This window comes from Lagopus muta, chromosome 7 (assembly GCF_023343835.1).
Source record: "Lagopus muta isolate bLagMut1 chromosome 7, bLagMut1 primary, whole genome shotgun sequence".
In the NCBI taxonomy this organism is placed as follows: Eukaryota; Metazoa; Chordata; class Aves; order Galliformes; family Phasianidae; genus Lagopus; species Lagopus muta.
This window is the reverse complement of record NC_064439.1, coordinates 3,435,063-3,456,786: the sequence shown is the minus strand read 5'-3', so window position 1 is coordinate 3,456,786 and position 21,724 is coordinate 3,435,063. Positions and strand designations below refer to the sequence as shown.

General features: G+C 41.1%; 1 protein-coding gene across 1 annotated transcript in view; it reads right to left on the bottom strand.

The window, feature by feature from the left end:
• Positions 1-12,832: 12,832 nt before the first annotated feature.
• Positions 12,833-21,724, bottom strand: part of TMIE (transmembrane inner ear) — a 33,067-nt gene continuing 24,175 nt past the window's right edge. The window contains exons 3-4 of the mRNA XM_048950531.1: positions 20,675-20,824; positions 12,833-16,099 (exon numbers count right to left, since the gene is read on the bottom strand). Coding sequence (XP_048806488.1) covers positions 15,759-16,099; positions 20,675-20,824 — 491 coding nt within the window. The 3' untranslated portion in view covers positions 12,833-15,758. The remainder of the gene's footprint in view (positions 16,100-20,674; positions 20,825-21,724) is intronic.

Genomic DNA, 21,724 nt, shown 5'->3' with positions numbered 1-21,724 from the left:
CCTTGTCCTCATGTCCCAAATACAGAAGTCATAAAAAGTCTCTGTAACTGCGGAGTAATAGATTGGGTTTATGTAAAATTACTTAGCTATATAAGACTTAGGAATTTTAGATCAGGATGCCTGAATCACCAAAGACAGAGACTCCTACTGCTGATTTTACTCTTTTTTTCTCTCTGGCATTTGAACAAAATTCAGAGAGATGTGACCTCCCCTAAATATCCAATGACTTTATATAGGCTGCTTCAATAAAAGCTTATTTCTCATTCCACTGCAAATCTATGGGTGTCAATACACGTAGACATTAAAGGAAAATCTGGGGATAAAATTCAGGCATATTTCCAGCCACCAGATTTTGTGCAGCATTATTTCCTATGTTGTTATTGCAAGCACATTTACAGTTGAACTTTTTCAGGCTTTTAAGTGATGGGATTTGCAGGGAGCCCAGTATGTTAGAAAAATGTCACTCTCTGATAGAGTTATACCACTGCAGATACTCTTAAGCCCAACCCAACTGGTAGATCATACCAAAATGTTGCACGGGGCATCAGTGAAACCCAAATGGGACTCCATCTCCATTCTTGACCAGCTTTGCTATACATACACCTTGTAAACCCTCATGACTGCCTCATGTCTCCAGCCACAGCTTCTCAGAAGGGCATCCTTCACTCCTGGGAAAAAACTGGAATTCTGCTGGTGCTGAACATGTTGGATGTTCATGCCACACAAAACATAGCTTAAATTCACTGTGTTTGGGCACTTCCAACACAGCCCAAAGTCCATTAAAGTGGAGTAGATGTGGCATTTCTCTGCCCTTTGTGCTGCTAGTAACAGAAACCAACCTCTACAGACCAGCACTTGGAAGTAAAGATGTTTTCTGTCTGCCCATTTATTATTTGTGCCATCCTATTTAGATCTGTAGGCATTATGGGCAGAAGCCAGTTGTTAGTAAATGCTTATGCAGCACAGCATAGTGAGGACCAGGTCTTGTTGGAGGCCCCTAGATGTTCCTACAGTACAAATTCTTATTTGCTACACTAATTTACTGCATGATTAATGAGTCTGGAGTAGGCCCAAAGGCTAAAGCTCACAGACACACACACAAAGATAAAAGCAAATTGTTTGGATTAGCTCTGCTAAATTCACTGAATAAGTGTCACCTCTGTTCTTTGTCCAAAACACTGCCGGATGCTTAAAGCTTTTTCAGCGGTTTGCAAAGCATAATTTTGATCAGCTGCACTTAGTCTTTTTAAAATCAAGAATGAGGAGGATGGATTGGCATGAAGGGGACCATTCTTTACCACAAAAGAAGCGATGTCTCGTAATTTCTTGACATACATCTGGACACCTTTTCCACTTCAGGTCTCCATGCCCTACAGTCCTCTTCATTGGTGCATGAACTGCAGTTTGCACAAGTGGAAAAAAGAAGCAGCCTGATATTTCAGTAGGTCTCACATGCAGCTCCTCTTCCAAGCATTCTGTACAGCACTGCTGCAGCCTCTGAAATAGTTATTTCCATCCTCCAACTGTGAAAGCAGCAGAGAGGACCCTTGAAATATGAATGGCCTCCTCAATATATGCCTTCATGGAGAACCTTAGTCTTACTCTAACCTTTAAATTATTTTTAAATCTATGTAGAAATGCACTGAATGATGAATAAGAAGGCAGTAATAGCCTCTGCATTGAGCACTGCTCAGTATAGCAGCCATTTGGTATGAAATGACGGATAGTAACTAAAGTATTCCCCCTGTTTGATTCTCCTGAAAAGATCTTCACGTCCAACCTCATCTAGGTCCTCTTTAGAATATACCTTTACCCACACTGCCTAACATGTACCCAGAATATATTTTATTTACAAGTGAAGAGAAAGTCTTCTGCCCGTTCTGTCACTCTCCGAATGGAGTCAAACAAAACATAACGTCCCAAACCAAATTGGTTTCAGTTTTTTAGATCTGCACTGTAGTCAAAAATCAACATTTTACACAGATTAGAAAAAAAGAAACCTATTGATAGAAGTTCAGCAAGCTCAGTTGCTTGCTCCAAGTTTTTAAAGTCTTTTTGGAGGTTGGAACCTTTGGATTCTTGACTGCCTGTAATAAGAGCCATAAGACTTTTGTACACAGCCTTGTGAACTAGTATGGTTGTAGTTAGGAAAGTGATTCTCTAGGAACATAAGCCCCTTTCCCCAAAGATCTGTTTTATTGTGTCTTTGAGTCATGGTGGATTCTTTAGCAAGCAAAACTAATATTTTACTCCTGTTGGTTCTGCAGAGCCAAAACTGTTAATGGAAAAATCATCTCGGTTTGGTTCCAGCTCATGCATCATCAACAAAATGGTTGGCAGCATTCCAGTGGCAGAACTTTTGGGGAAGACTTAAGAGGCACACACAAAAGGTTTTCATCCCTAACTGAATTTGTGTCCCTGGTAATTAGGGGAGAGGGGAGCACATCTTTAATTTCATAAACCAAATGGATGCAATCTGGAAGCCATTGAGTGAAACCAGACAGAGGGAGAGAATTTCAGACCACCATTTTTTATCTAGCTGATTTTCTGATGAATAGCTAGACACTCATGTGAAAGTTTGTTGTTGTTTATTCTGAGCTGTGAAAGGCTTCTGGATATGCAATAAAGGATATAGAAATGCATCTGCCCAGAGATTGATGATATTCATGGCTATTTTCATTTTGATAAGATTGCAAGAGAATGGTGACATTAAAGAACACAGCTGAACCACTTACTATGTAAAGGTTGGATATAAAAGCCTGGGTTTCACTGAGATGAGAAGACAATGCTTGCTTTGTTATTGTTAGATTGTTTTTTGTGTGGTTGGTTGGTTGGTTCGGGGTTGTAGGTTTTTCATCTTTTTCAGAAAGATCCAGTCTATATCAGCCTCCAGAGGCCTAAATTAAAAGTCACCTAACACGGTAAATATTGTGATTAATGGATCTATAGGCCCATTAATTCCTTCTTTGAGCTCTTGGCTGCCAGGGCAAACTACTGGCTCATGCTGAGCCTGGTGTCAGCCAGCACCCCAGATCCCTTTCTGCTGAGCTGCCCTCCAGCTGAGCATATCCCAGGCTCTACCTTTGGCATTGCTTTACCCCAGCTGAAGAACTGACATTTACCATTGCAGAACTTCCTGCTGCTAATGAATGTCCAATACTCCAATCTGTCTAGATCCCTCTACAAGGCCTCCTGTCCCTTGAGAGAGTCAACAGCACTTCCCAGTTCAGCATCATCAGCAAACTTACAAAGTTGTTTTTAAGTTCTGCATCCCAGTCATGGATAATGCTGAACAGAATTTGCTATAGAATTGAGCCCTGGGGAGCACCTCTAGTAACCAGCCACCAGCCAGATTCACTACGATGCTTTGAGCCAAGTCATTCAGCTGGTTCATCACCCAAAGTAGTGTGAACCTCTTTATCTCACAGTTGGACAGTTTGTCCAGATATAGATACTGGCAAGTATGATAAGTCTGTACTTAGTCATAGAAATCCTATTCTTGTGCCTCAGTTTACCCAACCCCAGGCTGAAGAAGCTGGGAGACCCTGGACATTCCATCAGTGATATTTTTTGGCTCTAAGAAGTGAACTAATTACAAGAGCCACATTCACTCAGAACAAAGCATTTGTATATAGCTGGGACTCCTATTGCAAAGAGCTAGGAAGGCTGAGAGCTGGCTGGCTTGTTGGGAATTTCTGGGATATTTGACCATTATTTTCCATAGTAGCATCCTTACTAACAACTTTTCAGTGATATCTATCATCTTGATTTAAATCCAGGCACAATTTAAGTTTATCCTCAAAGTAACTGAAATTCTTCTTAAAAAGCGTTATTTGCATCTTAAAGAGGCCTTATCTCCTGCCCTACAGAGCACCTTTATCATTATGTAGCTATTTCCTTAACCACCTCCTTCCTCTCCTGCTCCCAGGCTCCACGCTGCTTATGTCTAATTGCCATTTCTTTCCCCTAGCTAAAAGCAGTTTTACCCATGTTGATGCAGATCATCTGTTTCAGTAAATGAACAGACCAACCCTCAAACCATTCTTCACATCAGACATTTACTGACTTGGATCTAACAGCACCACAGGGAGGCAACTCTTGCCATTCTGACAGAGGAGACATACATGGTATTCTCCTGACAAAGGTTTTATTGACCTTTTTCTTGTTTCTGTTCAAATACTTTTCCACATTTATAATTCTCGTTGATCCTTGAGCTCTTTTGAAAGAATTTAAGGAGATAACTTTCTTTTTTCTTCTTTCTGTGCACATATTTTTTCCCTAGGAAAGTGAATTGGGCAGACTAGCCCAAAGAAGCTCAGCAAATGTGTTCCATTTCTTGGAGGAGGACAACTATATCCTCATGTTTCTGGGTAGGAATGAATTTAACATCATGAATTTCAGTGTTTGAGTCTCCAGAAACCTAGACCTAATCAGAAACAGCCTTTGAATTACCTCTTTGATGGCATTTCAGTATGAACTGAAGATTTAAGATTTAAGATTTAAGAATCGACACCGAGATTTCATCTGACTGCACTTGGGCACTTCATGCCATTTGAGAAGCATCTCAGACAGTGTGCCTGGCATCCCCATTGGGTTGGAAGGTAAGTATCAGATCAGATGGAAGACTCAGAGGTGCCTCATGTCACAGCTGCACTTTCTTGATCCTCTTCTCTGATCTCTCCATGCTCCCGCTTCCCTTTGATTTCCTCTCTCCACAGTGTGCCTTGGTCTGAAATCCCTCATCTGAGAAACCTGTGTACATTTTCCCACATAAGAAATGTCAAGTGCCTTTTATGAAATCCTGCTGATAAGAAAAAGAGGAGGAAAAAGAAAAGATTCTGAAAAGAACTGCAACAACCAAAAGAAAAAAAAAACAATACCACCCACCTCTACTTCTGAACAGACAGGAGAGTAAAGAGTGAAAAATGGATGGGAAAATTAAATGGGCACCACTGAAGATGGACCACAGTTTTAAATCACTTTGATTCCAATCTCTACTTGAAGTTAAAGCCTCTATCAAATGACACTGTATTTTGCCACTGAATCAGACAATTTCACTGAGCATATGTGCAAAAGGTATCTTCTAAGTTTTCCCTATTCAACTGGCAACTGCCTTCAGCACTATATTAATAAATAGTGTCACCCTAAAAGATTTTGAGGGATTTATTCCATGCCTTTTGATCTCTTGAGTATTGTCGCTTTCTATTTGCCTTTGTATCTTGTATTTTGCCTAACTTCAAGGTTATGCAAAAATCTCTTCTTCTCTGCTATGTAGTTGGCTTCAGAATATCCATTTCCACGATAACAAATGTAGTGTCTGACATCTATGATGTCACTGGTGTTTGTAGAACACTTATCACAGTGTTGTATGTGTGTCTAATATCAGTGATTCATTTGGAGCGGCAGCTCCATTTGACAGCTATAAAATAAAGCTTTGACTACAAGTTGACAGAGAGAAAATGGGAACCACTAAATTATACTAAACCTATGAATACTGGATCTGGCCCACCCTTCTGAAGTGTTCCAGTGTTTCCATGGGTCATATCTACATTTATAAAACAAAGAGGAAGTTGGAGCCAAACCAGGAGACTCCCTCCATGTTCTCCTTGGTATGAACCCAACTCTGCGATGTATAAATCCATTAGTAAAACAGGGAAGGGTCTTTCCAGTGGTCCAGAGGCCACTCTGTGTTAGGAGCAGTCCATGGCTTATACAAACCTCAAAACAAAACTGAGCATTTTCTGGAAGAAAATGCTAATTGGCATTGGCCAAGAACAAAAGAATTTAACATTATGGATGTCAGAATTTGTGCTCTGGGGGAAGTTCTTTGATATTCGTTAACTCAGTAATGCAGATGGATACAAAACCTTGGTATTACTATTTTGGAAGGAGGGAGGATTTGTTTGTTAACTTTTGTAGAAGTTTCAAATGTTTCTGTACAATAAGGTTTATTTTCTAGCCTAGCTTATAGAACAAAGGATGTAATTCAGTGCTAACTGTGCTCTTCGGGACTTCACATGAGCAACTTTCAGAGCACATTTGCTGCTTATGTGACCTTGCCAAAAACCTGCTTTGAAACCTTTCATGTTCCCCTTTAGCTTGAAGAAGGGAAAGTTCAGGGAAGATACTGTTGTGGCCTTTGATATGTAAAGGAAGATGGAGAAAGACTTTTTATTATTGCCTGAAGTGGCAGGACAAGGGGTGGCAGTTTGAAAGTGGGAGAGGATAGATTTAGGCTGGATGTAAGGAAGAAATTTTTTATCATCAGGGAACAGTGATTCTGACAGAACCTGCCTGGAGGACATTTCAAAGAACTGAAGATCTCTCCAGTCTCCTCAGAGGACATCTTGGAAGGGCTGGTCCAGATAAGGAAGAGTTTTATCTTTGTCAGGGGGATCCAAAACACAGAAGACGTAAAAGGAACATAGGTTATATACATACACACATATCTCTGAAAGTGCCTGTTGGTTACAGGACTGGCCAGTGGGAGCAATTGGTTCTGACTCATGGTATTTGTCTTCTTAACTTCGGCAACACAAGACATCCGAAACCAGCCTTTAACGGGTCGTGATGAAGAGTGTTGGGAAATGATTCAGCAAAAATTCAATATTTATGGCTGTGAAGGCAAACTAAATTCTGGGAAGCAGGAGAATGTGAGTTATTTTTAGGAAAGAAAGGACAATGAGGTCTTGTCTACACTGTGAATTTTACCCAGCTCTCAAAATGACCTGTAGGCTGTCTGAAATTGCTATGTAAACTAATTTCTGGCTGCCAGAATCAGTGTTACCACCCTTTTAGTTTTAAACAGATTTTGGAGGTTTTCTCTGCTCTGCTTGTGAACAAGTCTGCGTCCCTGAGTTATACTATATTGTTCCTTTCAGTGCCTTGTAACGAGTGCCTTGTTCTTCCTTCCCTCCTACAGAGGAGGCAGTCAGAGCACAGGGAGGAGAAATTAATTATTGAAGCTCAGTGTGAAGCATGTGACAAAATAAGGTCTTCATCCCAAAATTTGAGCTAAAACTCCAACCACTGCACTGCCTTTTTTTCTAACTTTACTTCAGGTATTTCAATATGCGCTTAAATTTTGGAAGGGCAGATCAGCTGCATAAAGGAGACATTGTTATTTGTCTCCACACAGAAAAAGACTGGGTAGAATTCAAGTAAACTTTTATCCATTTCCTTTTCCCATTAGAATTAATGTTTATTTTGGAAGGACGAGGCCTGAAAATATGGAGAAAGGAGCTCCAGAAATAGGAAGCCCCAGGAAATAAGGATGTTCCCATTGTCTAAACTGGCTTCCAGTCAGTCCGTGAATTCCAGTCTGATCTGCCAACCTGGTATATCTAATGTATCCAAAACCACCACCTTTCTACTCAAGCAGTCATCTAGTTCCATGTTCTCACCTCAGTACTGAACCAGTTCCACCTAAATCAATGAATCACATCTAACATGGTTTTAAAATCTTAGAATGAAGGATGATTCAATTCCTAATTATTCTTGCCATGTAGAATTTTTTCTATCTATCCTAAATATCTCTAGCTAAGTTCAGTTTTCCTTGTTTTGTCCATAGCTGAGCAGGAAAGCACAGTTTTCATTTGATCAATTCAGTTGCCTTTAAAGTTTTTGAAAATTATTTCCAAGCTTTTCCTTGGCCTTCTCAACAATAAAAACTTAGTTTTAATTTCTTTTGTAAGCCATTAATTTCACATCGCTACATGGATCTCTTCAACCTTCACCAATGTCTCCAAACATAGTATAAGACACACCAAACTCACAAGATAATCACAATGTTTGCTATGTTTCAGCATTCATTAAGCCTTTGCCCACCACATTCCGTATTTTCCACTCCTGTACAACAAAAGAGTTGTGTTCAGCCACTTCTCTGCTATTCAGAAACTTTTGACTGTTGAAACAGTGCTTGGAAGTGAAAGAACCAAATAAAACAGGGATTTGATTTTCTCCAAGCCTTCTTTAGTACCTCTTAGCTATTAGTTTTCTGTATTGCTTAAGTACTTCTCTTAAAATCTTCAGATCAAAATGTTGCTTATATGCTCAGCAAGTAGAATTAAATGGACTCTTCGTTCTGTTTATCTCTCTCCAGTATGTATCAGGATAAAACATTCAGTTTGTGGAATCTGTCTGATTTTGCAGCCTTCTGAGATTTTTTTTGGCTGGCAAGACAATCTGATTTGGCAGACTAGCTATCAAGTTGCTGAAAGAATTAAACTCTTATTATTGGATCAGATGTGATATGGTTGTTTTGCTAAAACAGTGTTTTGGAGGTCTCATTTCCTTTTGGAGGTTTCTTATCCATATGTAGTTTTTAAAAGGTCCTTAGGTCCCCTCCTACAAAGAATTTGGTAGTACGAATTAAACAAAACAATTTTCAAGCTTTCATTGTTTTTCTATGCCTTTCACATGCTATGCATAAGTGATTAGACATCTAAATCAATATGACTAAATCCTACTGCAAATCTATGATTTATTATATGGGTAAAATCCCAAATGAGAGCAGTTCAGTGCTTACACAACTTACACGTCCTTTATTCTTGCCAGTTCTTGTGCTTGGTTGAACTTTTCAAGTTTGCCAAAGAGGATTGAGGTCCATGAATTGTTTTCCTGCAAGCCTTCCCTGCACATTGCACCATGCTCCTGAATGCTGTTGATCCAAAATATTGACCACCTTTCCCCATCTTCTCTGTATGCCCTACAGTTATCTGTCTTTGCTACCTGGGGGCAGGTCCTAAAAGCTCTGCTGAAATTTGTGTGCAGGAGTTGAGAGCTGCTAATTTATTCAAGCTCCACCTCCTCCAGCATCTTTCTGTTTCTCTTTTTCGTATCAAGGCAAGGGACAACACTGTGTATGTAAGTGGGGCCTGCCATCGTCTACAGCTTCCATGAGAAGTTGCTAACTGTTAGCACTTGCTGTGCTTATCCCAGGAATTCAACAGGACCCTGAGATGAGCCAAACATTGTTCTAATCCCACCTGTACTGTTAATTTTTTAGCTCAGTCTCTAGAATGGTTTTGGCGTAGGTTAGCTTATATTTTCCAGAAAAATTCCTGGGTATTGTTCAGGCATTATCACAAGCCAGCAATCCTTCCAACTGCACAATTTGGATGCAAGTAGACAGTTTCAGATTACATCCTGGAGAGGCAGATAGCTGCTGTGTCAAGGAATGGGTGATGGCTCACAACAACACAGGTGACTTCAGCAAAGACTGGGTTTGTGCCAGACTTAACAAGTGTCTGTCTTAAATTCAACCATGCTTAGTTTTGTTATGGCCATATAGTTGGCCTATGAGAGTCAATCTGCTGGATGCATCTACAATTACCATTTGTCTGGGCTTTTCCTGCAAATTTTTGTTCCATGTGTATGTTAAGCTGCTTACTACCTTCTCCCTTGGATCACTTGACTTCTTTGCCCTTTTCCATCTGTCTGGCCTAGTCCACACTGTCGCTTTTGAAGATGAAGCTGCAGCTCTGCCATCTCTAGCTGTGATTTTTAAGTTATTTTCCTATTGCTGTTCAGCTCTGTGGGAGGTTTGGCTTTACTCTAATCCATCACTGCTATGTCACGCTGGGCACTCCTTCTCCATTCTATACATGCCTCAGGAAGGAGATGTTAAGATAACTGGATGATCTCAAAACAGCGTTTTGAGGTGGATACCCTCATCTGTAAATGTGTAAATGAAAGATGATTATAACTGTTTAACCAAATCCAGAAGCCCGTGTATTTCCCTTCCTTGCTCACATTGTACCTGAACTTGATCGAAAATGAGCCCCTGAAATCTGCCTCTCACACCACCTCAACAAACAAGGCTCAATCTCATGCTCCTTGCCATGAAATCAGTCCCAGTCCCCATGCTATATCCACTTTGGACATCTCCCTTCCAGTGTTCTCAAGTGCACAGCCACCTCAAGCTGCTGATTTGCTGTTAGGTTCAGATGGATCACATCCTTCAGGGCCACCAGACTGTAGGAATCCAGAATGTTGCTTATACCTAAAGCAAGTTCTGGCTTTTGGTTGGTTCCCAAAAGCCTTCTTTTCTGCAGTCTCTACTGTTATGTTCCACATCTTCCTATGGGATTCTGCATTCACAGCCTCCACATCCAGGTCTTTTCCTCACAGACAGCTCTTAAAAAACCCAACATGAGCTTATAAACACCATTCCAGCAAAGAAGTCAGTGTGCCTCTGTCCCCACTGTGTCCACGCTGCCTTGAGCCCCCTATTCTTCTCCTTTCCCTTTGAGTTCAGAGGATAGCCTGAAGCTTGCTTATCCAACATGCAATAGATCCTTTTCAGGGGACGGGATTTCAGAAGGACCTGATACTCCTCATAATGTTTTTGCTGTTGGCTGATGGTCTGTATCTCCCAGGAGAGAGCTTCCCCATTCCCAGGGAGATGCTACAGACAGCATCTCCCTGGTACTCATCCTCTCAACTACATGCCACCAGCCACTGAGTCAGAAAACAAAAAGGGGAAATCTGTGTTAAGCTCTTCCAGTAACAACCAGTAATGTCCAGCACAAGTGACCCTTAGTGAGCATCCCTCCATCCTTGTCCATCTATCTGCTATCCCAACCACTTGCTCTTGACAGCATGTTCCAACCAGGACAGGACTTGTGCCCTACACAGTGGTTCTGTCCCTCTCCCAGCTCAGCCACACATTGGACAGAAAGCCATAGAAATTAAACGATTAGCCTCTATTTCTATACACATGGGGCATTGATCCTAGGGTCTGTTTTATGAGCTGGGGAAGGGGAAATGGAATGGGGACAGGGTGGGGGATAGAGGAGCGTGTTTCATTTATAAAATCAAACCCCTGTTCTGGTGAAAATCGAAGTTCCTGTTACTTTCCCTCTGTATTAGACTCCCTGTCGTCTTACAGGAAGTCTTAATAAAGTCTCCAGGGATGTTTAAAATGAATTTTAAAAAATCATAATCCCCATATGGAAGCACTGGCATCAGTAAGATATACCACTGCGTGATAGCATGGAGCCAGGGAATATTTGAAGGCCTGTAAAATAAACTCATTAAATGGGTATTCTGAATGCACTGCCTATGAAGAAAGCCCCCCACCAGCTTCTTTCTATCTTTGAGCAAGGAAAGAGATGTGCCTGGAACCAAGGAGATTGAGGCTGTGACGGAGGGAAAACAGCACTTCATTCTGTAGCAGGGACAAATGGCAAAGGATGGACCATTACTGCAAAGCAGAGACAGCTTTCTGCTTTCAGAAGGTCTGCTTCAAATCCATCCCTCCTTATGCTGAGGGACAGACAGTTCAGAGCTCGCCTGATCAGCTATAGGTAGGATTTTGCATGGGGATTTTGCAAGGGGATGGCAAGGTCTTTAAGAGGTAGAAATACTTTTTCATAGAATGTCTTGGGTTGGAAGGGACTTCAAGGATCATCAAGCTCCAATCCCCCCCCCACCACAGGCAGGGCCACCAATCTCCTTATCTAATACTAGACCAGGCTGCCCAGGGCCCCATCCAACCTGGCTTTGAACACCTCCAGGGATGGATGGGGCATCCACAGCCTCTCTGGGCAGCCTGTTCCAGCATCTCACCACTCTCATAGTAAAGAACTTTCCTCTGTTATCCAACCTAAATCTTCCTTCTTTCACCTTTAAGCCATTTCCCCTTGTCCTGCTATTATATACCCTTTCAGACCCCAGGCAACAAGTAGGATATATTACAGAGGAAATGTAGGAAGTGTTACAGGAGAACATAGGAACGTGTTACAGAGGATCATAAGGTAGGTTGTCTGTGCAAAGGCCACCAAAATCCAGCATTGTTCCAGTGCCAGGTTAGTCAAAGGTTCCTGGCACCCCTTGTTCTGAGTGGCAGCACAGAACCACACAGGAAAGGCAAAAAGAACAGGTCAAGCACACAGTGATGCTTTTCTGGAGGACTCCTCTGGTTTCCTTGTAAAAGAAGACTGTCTCTTCTAAAAAATCACAGACTTAAGCCCATCTAAAGAAAGCTAAATTACAAAAATTACAAAAATTAAATTAAATTACAAAAATCTCTTTTTTTTCCCCATTTTCCCCAATCTTTAAAGCAAAATTACTTCCTCCAGGGCAGTGTATCACCTCTTCAGTTTCTCAGCAGCAGATTTTGAAAGTGAACATGCATTTCTATTATGGCTTAAATGGGAGCAATTCTATTGTATCCCATGAGCACCCTGCTAATAATTTTGTTTTCATATGCAGTTTTATGGTAAGAGAAGACAGCAAAGTTCAGGGACGCTTTACCACTATTATGATAGATCAAGTCCCTGGAGAGTCTTAAGAATGAAATATGCACAAAACCCTGTTTCACAAGATCAGTGGTCAAGTCCTATCCTTGTCCCAGATTTTGCTTGTGACATTAAGCAGACTGTCCTCTGTGCTCCAGTTACCCTGCTTGACCCTTCTCAGTTTGCATGAGAGGCTTAGTACATCAGCAAAAGAAGATGTATTTTCTTCAGCCAGAAAAGATTAGGACCATAAGAATGTTTTGGCTTTTTGTATAGAAATGAGAGGAGTGAGAAACGAAGTGCCATGTGAAATTAGACTTAGTAGAGAGTTCGTGTTCTCCTCGTTTTTGTATGATGCCTTAGTGGGTATGGAGTTCTGCTTCAAGAGGGTGCTTCTTTACTGAGTATGCAGGTACATGCTCAAAGTGCCAAAAGTCCTGGCCCTCCAAAATAAAAGGAAGTGGAAATATAGAAAGAAGAGCTTTGGGAAACTCTTTATTTCTGAAAATGACTTTTGTTTTTTTCTTTAAGCCTACAAAAAACAAACAAACAAACAAACAAACAAAAAAAGGCCAATCATCCCCGTAACATAAAGATCAACCATGACCTACGGGTGAAATGTTCCATCTTCAGTCCTGGAAGTATTTGGGGGTTGATCCATTTGTTCACTTGTTTATTCATTTTGGCCACTGGAAGGAGAAAGAACTTTACGTTCGATTTGGGACTCATCACCTGGTGGAAGGAGGAATCTCCAGTGCCAGGCTTCCCTGGCACTCATTTGTTCTCATGAAGTGATCAGGATGGCATTGGTGATCCAGATTTCTTCCTTGATCCATCTCAAAAGGGAGATGGGCACAAAGAGGGCAGAACCAAGACACTGCTAATACTTAAACCTGCTTTATGAAACCAATCAGAGTTGGTTCAGAGTCACGTAGTGTAAGTAAGTACACAAAAAGAGAATAAAAAGAATTTATTTTTCTTTGAGAGTCTCTGGGACTTCTTTAATAACTCCAGGGTGTTCCATCCTCCAAAGAAAGCTATGTGTTGAAAGGGTATCATGCAACTGGCTAGTAATAGATGTACTGTGGTTGTACAATCTCCTCAATGCTCATTTTTCACATTGCTTTTCATCAGTAACATCAAAAGCAAAAACAGTGGTGGAAATTGATGGAAAAAACAACAACAATGCCTGCCGTTTATCCATGGGCTTTCTTTTTTTTTCCAAAATAAACCAGGGTGGAATTCAGAACTCCAGTTTCCCAGCCCCCTCCTGTTGAATTCCTCATCCAAACTCATGATCTTACTGCAGACTTCCGTGGACAGTCCAGCTCAACCTTCATCCCCCGAAGGCAATAATTGCTTTCCTGATGACTTTTGTATCATTGGTGGGATTTTAAGCAAACTGCCACCTCCATTAGCAAAAGGAAGAATAATACTGGAAGAAGAAGATGGCTCAGGTAGAGAAAGTGATGTTGTGAAAGTCTTCTTTAGATCAAAGAAGAGTGGTAACAAAAGCCAGGCTCAGTTTAACACCACGAATAAGACAAAATCCATCCGGCACAAACTGCCTGTAAAGTTGTCTCAGATATTTCAGAGGAAGAACAAAGTCCCCTCTAGTGGAGAGCAGGAGATCCTGCAAGTCACCCTAACTGCAGGGTATCTCTTCAATTCTTCATTCCACCCATGTAATGCACACACCACGTAATGAAAGCGAAGATGTGATCATTAATACCTGGGTGCCTGAGCCTCGAGTCTTAAATCCTGCTTTTGGATTTGCTGTCACACTTACGTTTCCAGAGAAATTAGCGTGTCTCCAATTTTGTCATTAATGAATCACTTTGCAAAGCTTCAGAAGCTGTGAATGTAGTTCTTTCCAGTGCAACTTCTCCATCTGGTGGTGTGAAAAGTAGTTGTCATCTCACTCATTCTGGTCAATGTGCTCCACTCCAGCAATGTTATTTTACACTCACTGTGATGTGTAATGTACTGGCCACTTCAATACAAGCTTGGAGAAAACACACATCATTTTTGGGCCATACCTATACATTTAGTTCCTTCCACGGTTACTTCATGTATTATGACAAGTTTTGTTAGGTGAGATGTTTTCCTGACTGTCTGCAACTAACTATAATGTGTTCTCTTCATTCTTCCCACACACTGTAAGTGACAAATAGGAGACAAGGTGATGTCCCCAACTGGGTGATCCTGAGCTGATCCTTCTCAGAGCTACAGAACAGGGAAGTGGGCCTTCTTGCTCTGATGACAGCTGGATCTAATTCTACAGTGGGGCTTGAGACTTACAACCTATAGAGATCATAGAATCATAGAATGTCCCAAGTTGGAAGGGACCCACAGGGATCATAGAGATGGCTCCCTTCTTGCCCTACAGTGCAGACAAAACTTCACTGGTTTATATGCGCCCAGCAGAGACAGTGGGGAGAGATTTAGTCATCAAAACAGCTTGCAAACTGTCATTAATGTTAATGCTTTGTAGTTGTGAACCTGAATACTCCATGCTATCATGGCTGTTCATCTTGAGGCATAAATTGTTGAGAAATTCACAGAACACACAAGGAGAAAATCCACTGCAGTTACTCCAGAAAATTCTCCAGGAGGTGAGAGAAACGTGGAAGTGTAGCAAAATCCCTGGCTTCAAATCTGCTCAGGAAGAGAGAAGATATGAGTACACCCTGGAGATCCTGAGTTCTGCTGCAACGTGCTGGGCTTTCACATCTCCTTTATCTCAGAGGGCCATCACCATCTGCAGCCTCCTTGGAAGAGATAGCAAATTGAGGGGGCAGCTCCTACTCACACACTGCTGATGCAGTCTGCCTTTTTATTCTTTGCACATCTTCCTGCAGCTTGATTTATGTGCCTTTCATCAGGAAAGAGAAAAAGGAGGATGCATCTTCTGGGAAATAGGCAGTTTTGTGACTAAGGAAGTACTTCCTTCTGGTTCAGAGAAAGAGGCATCAGTGAAGGAAGGAAATCTTTCTCCCATGTGTCCAAGTCAACTCTCAGGAACCACATGAGCTATGACTTACAAAACTGCATTCTTCGGGTTTTAGCATTGAGAATTTAATTAATGCCTAAAATGTACAAACTCCATGCAGTGAGTGCTAGTTATGTCCGTCAAAAGCCTCTAAGTCTTCATGAAGAACAAATTTTAACAAATTGCCAATGTCCTGTATTAATTTAAGGAATGCACATCTCTGATTCCATGCTTATCCACACACCAGGTTCTCAGTGCAGGCTGTAGTTTAGTCCCAGTTATTATCACGTAGTACACACATAATACATATTTTTTGCAGGCCACTGTCCAGCCAAATTGTCAGATTTTCCTTTGGAGAACAAAAAAATAGCGAGTTGGTCTTCAAAATACAATCAATCTGTACATCTACTGGCACTCAACACCCTGAGTACCTGGAACAGCAGATGCTATCTGCTCCCAGTGCTCCATCCACAAAAATACAGCATTGCCCTGCCCGAAATACTGCCAGCAGTCTCTCAGTAGGGTCACTTCTTCTTTGCTGGAGCTTTGGCATTCCCACCAGCTTTGCCATTAGCTTTGGAACTTCCTTCTGATTTTGCTGCTTCACCTTCTTTTTCACCTTTCTTTCCACCACCTTGTTTCTTGTCATTATTGCCTTTTTCTCCCTTTTCTCCCTTTTCTCCTTTTTCTCCTTTTTCTCCTTTTTCTCCATCTTTTTTCTTGGCATCCTTCCCTTCTTTCTTGGATCCGTCTTTCTGGTCCTTCTCACCATCCTTCTTCTTGGATGCATCTTTCTTACCCTGAGCCTTGTCCACTTTTCCAGAGACAGTAGGAACTTCTTCCTTTTTTTCTTCTGCTACCTGAGCTGTATGTGAGGATGGAAAAAGAAAATAAAAAGGCAGTTAAATTGGAGTGATAGCAGATGTGAAGAAGGTAAAACTTTTGCACCCCACTTGCAAATCCTGGACAAAAGAAAAACACTGCTGCTTTGTCCCTACAATTGTTTCCCTCACTGGCTAGCAGCTTTTCATGCCTTTGTTTTGAGCAGATAGACTAGTGGGGTGAAGCAGAACTGATAATTTCAAGAGCAGAGTTGTGGCTTTGTTGGAAGAAATAACTGGTCAGATCTGGTCCCTGCACTTCAGAAGGACAGCCCATAAGCATTTCCCAATAAAAGCATTCAATGCAGAGCAGTCTCCTTCCAGGCAAAGGAACACAAACCTCTCTGATGTAATTAAGTACAACTCTGTTTTTCATTTCTTTTTGTTTCTTTGATGGGTTGGGGTTTTGCTTTTTGCTTTTTTTATTATCATTATTTTGTTTCATTTTGTTTTGCTTGTTTGATTGTATTTTTGCTTTGCTTTGTTGGTCGGATTTCTGCATAGGGTGTGAATCCTGTAGCTGAGAATGGGCAGCGGACACTGCTGGAGTTCTCTGCTCTCAGAGACAGAAGACAAGATGCTCAGCACAGGGCTACAAAGTAGGATCTTCTTATGTCCTGTCCAGATTTGCACCATGGGACTGGTTTCCTAACTGCACCACTGCAATTAATGGTAAAAACATACCATGGGCACATAACAACTAGCTCTTATACAGAGCTGTTTTGGTGTGTTTTAACACACCATCCACAGTAGTTGTAGTATGCTGATAATACCTTTACTTATGGAATGTCTTTACTTAGGAATACCTTGGATTCAGTACCCACAGAAGACGACTCATATGTAACACTGGGTCTGCAGACAAATTATCCTGCCAAAGAATATAGACTTATTTCTTTTTACTTCTAATAGAAGTGTTTTATTTTCTCAAAAGTGTTTCTGAGCTCAGAACTTGATGCACTGAATTCTCCTTTCAAGCTGCAATACAATGCTCAAACACAGATCAATTTTTCCTTTGCTCATGACCAGCAAGGTATACAGTTAAAAATAAAAAAAAACAGGGAAAAATGTGTTAAGTTTCCCATTATCTCCTTTCCTGAAAAGCCCCATTGTAGGACTCATGTGTATAAATAAACAACCATGTTAACACAACTATCCAGCTTAGCCAAGATGTCAGAATGACCTGGCCATGACCAGGAGGATTACTGGTCAACCTGGTCAGCTTTCTTCAGCTGACACTTAGGATAAGATGCCAAGGAAAGGTGGCAGTGAACTGGATCAGGAGGCAATTTGGTAAAGAGTGAACCTTTGGTGAGATGTCTCAATCCTTACGTGGAGCCAAGCAGCCCCAGCCTTCCCTGCTATGGATATCTGCAGAGTCATTTCCAGGTGACAGCAGTGTAAAATAAGGAGGAATAAAACCTGCATTTATAATGTTTACCAAAAGTATTCTTTCTGATTGCACACTGATATAAAATGTTATCCTTTGACCTTGGAAATTGGTAATTGATTTGTACATACAGATGGAAGTGAAACAGTGCAGACTTTTTCTTACAACCAAGGAGGAAATCCAGACATCTCATATGAAAAGAAAGGAGAAAAGAAAACAACAATAAACAAACATACAAGAAAACCACAAAACTGACCAACCAACCAACTAAAGCCAACAAAATCAACACTGCTTGCTTCCCGGAGAAATGTGTTAGGAACCAGATAAACTCCCCAAAAAGTCAGCTTAGCTGCTCTGAGCCAGGAAACTTGAAGATTTCCCAAGTCGTGGACCCAGATTGTGCATCTCAACTCACAGCAACGGCTCAGCTCTGCTTGCACTCCTGCCACAGACTGTGAGACAGGGCAAAATAAATGGTTTCTAACATTTTATGCACTGAAACCTAAAGTCTGTTTTCTTTTATGTCCATATAAAGGGCTTGCCACATACAACACTCAGAAAAGTGCATGGAGAGAAATTTGGCAGCTACAAGAATCCATCACAGAGTCAAATGATGCCAAGAAATAAGAGTATTTAAGCATTGTAATATATTCATGATTAATAGCATTTGACAATTACAGAAAGCTTTACAGCATTTAAAGGCCATTCAGTAATTAAAATCATTCAGGTTGTCTCTTTGGCCTCGACTGGGTCTACTGGGAACTGTCACAGTGAAAGTATATATATAGTCAGTGAACACATACATTATATTTCATGACTACATAAATCAAGGTGGGCTGCCAAATGCCAATGGAGCAACACGGGAGTCCATAGCACTCTGTACAGACAGGAATAAAAATAACAGTAGCACAGAGATGAAGCCTGAAGGTTTGCATACATTGCATTGTAATGCCTAAATCACAAAATGAAAACCTTCTGAGGTCACGATCCACACTGATCTCAGAAGGAGGCCAGACTTTTGGGTTCGATCACACGTGGCTTTTGTGTCTACCATTTCAGCATCGACAGATGAGTCAGTCCATTTGGGTCTCCAAGACTGAAAACATACAGGCATTTTTAAGGCACAATTTACCTATTTCACTTTAGCACCTCCTTTACTGTGAAAGGAATCAAATCCCTTTTGTTTTCACTGTGAACCATAGAATGGTTTGGGCTGGAAGAGAACTTAAAGATCACCCAGTTCCAATCCTTGCTATGGGCTGGATGCACCCACCAGATCAGGCTGCCCAGGGCCCCATCCAACCTGGACTTGAATGCCTCCGAAGGGGCATCCACAGTTTCTCTGGGCAACCTGTTCCAGTTCTTCACCACTCTCTGAAGGAATAATGTCTCAAATTGATGAAGACTTCTCCACAGATGTGTATAACATAACTGTGGATGGATGGAGCCCTCCTCAGTCCCAGCTCCTTCAGGGCATATTTGTATCTGCCCACAGAGGACCAAAAGGCTCAGAGCACATGTATTCAGGAGCTGTAACTGGACCTCAGCAGCCTCTCACCAACACGTTATCCACTTGATTCCTACCCTGCACTATGCCAGGACAGACCATAGCTCTGAGATTCTCACAAAGTCAAAGTGTGGCCAACTACTCATACATTTCATGGGATAAAGGCTGTATGGTGCAGGTAACTTCTAATAAATTGCTTTCTTATGGTGATTTATTCGTGATACAGTAGTTTACTCTGGTCAAACTAAATATACACCACACATTGGTGTGTTGAGAGTGCTGCTTATAGGAGATCCAAAAGTATGTGGTGAAACTGTCATTCTGCTGCCCAAAAGCCCTCTCTGTCTCTTTGGGATATTTCAACTCTGAATTTATACGTTTTCTAGAATTAACAGCTAGGCAGAAAGAGGATGTAGCAGATGAATGAGTTTGGCTTTCTGCTGTCTATATGCATTAGCCTTCATATTCTGTAGAATCTTAGGACAGAATCAGAATTTGGTATTTTGGCCAGGAAGTCAAAGGATACAATATTAAGTAATTCCATATGTGATTTCTTATATATATATGTATTCTTATATATATATATATATATATATATGAGTGTTAAGTAGACCTTGGGGTGGCCTTTGATTTGGAAGTACCTTAATTTAACAGCATAGGCAAGGGTTTATTTATGCCAACTGTGATCAGTTCAAGACAACAGTCTGGCCATCTTCAGTTTATGGTGTTGGCATAGTCAGGTGACTGAACACTGAGGTATGTGTAAGTGCTTACTATTAAGCACGTTTCTGTGTTTTGCTGGTGTAGGACTAAATTCACACAATTATGTTTTCTACCTCTTTCATCATTTTCATGAATTGAAACATAATGCTGTGAGCTAAAGAAACTAAAGGTTTCTACACAGCTACAGACCACAATGCTTGCAGAGACACAGCAAACAGAACAAAAAAATAAAGATTTTCATTAAAAGTTACTGTGAAAACAGAGGTGAAATGCAGAAAGGGAACTGTGAAGCAGAGAGTCCAAGACTTGGTGCATTCTCATAGGAAGCCATGGAAAAGAGAAGCCATAGACAGAGACAGACAGGAAGGCAGTCCCCTAATTTCCTTGTAGGGCCATTTCATCTTCTTCTTTCAGCACAGGCAGAGAGTTGAGAGGTCTGGACTGGACATGACCAGAGAGAGTTGGGAGAGTTTCAGTAGAGCCTAGGGTACAGAATCAGGAAAGGAGAGTGAGAGAAGCAGAGACCAGTGACAGAAATACTGTTGGCCATCCAAATAGGGCAAACAGTTTCTGGGCAGTGTGAATTTTAGTTTTTTCTTCCTACTGACATATACCTCCAACCCAGAAATTGTCCCTTAAAAGGGAATAGATTCTTTGGAATTTTTAAACATGAAGTGCAAAGGATTAACACTGACTTATTCTACTGGAGAAACTGTCCCCTTCATCTGAATGACTGTACCTGCTGCCACATATGCTACAGGTTTAGAATAGTGCATGTGAACAGAAGGGACTTACCAATCATGGCAATATCTTCATGGCTATGCTCAAGAAGCCACACTGACTTATACGTAGGGATGACCTAACCCTTTCCATTCATGCATATAGAAAACAACCCCGAAAGAAGAGACAGGTCTTATGTGTAGTTGAGGGCATGCAAATTACCTCCAGGGATCTCTGTCAGCTCATTGAGTGGTGGCACCGTCTCCAGTTTGTCTGCATATGTCTTGGCTGCTTGTCGTTGAGCATATCGTGCCTCAATCTCTTTCCTTGTCCGGGGAATCCGGCACTTGAAGATACAGCACAGGGTAATAACTAGGAAAGGAGAAAGAGAAGCAAGAGCATTCATCTTAGATGAGCAGATCTCTGCTTAGCACTGGTTTCTATAAGTGAGAACCTGGAATCATTTACATCAGTGGAAGTATCCATCTGAGGAACAGAGTCGCACACAGTTTGAAGCAATTTGGTTATCTGAAAATAAAGAACTCATACTCTTCAGCTGAATTATAGTAAAGATAAAAGAAAGAATATATCTAGGAAGATTTATTTTTCATTCTCAAATCTACACGTTACTTCAGAATTTCCATCTGCAAATCTTACCATGTTTCAGGCAATTCATTAAAATGAAATAGCTTTGTTGCCTAGACTAGGACTTCGTTAGCTTGATCAAATAACTGATTCCATGTATAACATCTGAAAACAACAAAGCAGAACTTTAGGGAAAAAGGTAATGAGGCTTTGAAACTAGTAACCATGCAATTACTTGTCCCATAGCTTTGCTCCATGTAAAGAAGCACGAGACCTCATGGGCAACATGAATCTTCGAGTTGCTCTTTCCTGAGCACCTTTATAAGTGGAAAGTCAATTTAAGTTTACCCATTCAAGCTATCCAAATGCTTAAACTTATTTATATGCCTTGTAGAAACAAATTCTGCTGAGGGGCAGAAACTTGTGAGTAGAAAGATGTTGTATGGTCAGTTTTACATGCTCTGCCTCCTACCTTAACTGGAGTCTTCTAATGCTGCAGGCATCCAACTTTGTACATATTTCATCAGTCTAGTCACCTGTTCTGGCTTTCTATTTCTGTCACAAGCAAAGGATCAGACTTTTGGGACTAATTCAAGGAAAAGCCAAAAATAATTGGTAATGTTTGGTTCCAAGTGTGAGATTTTCTCATTCACCAGGAGTAAAATCCTTGTGCAGACTCTGCACAAC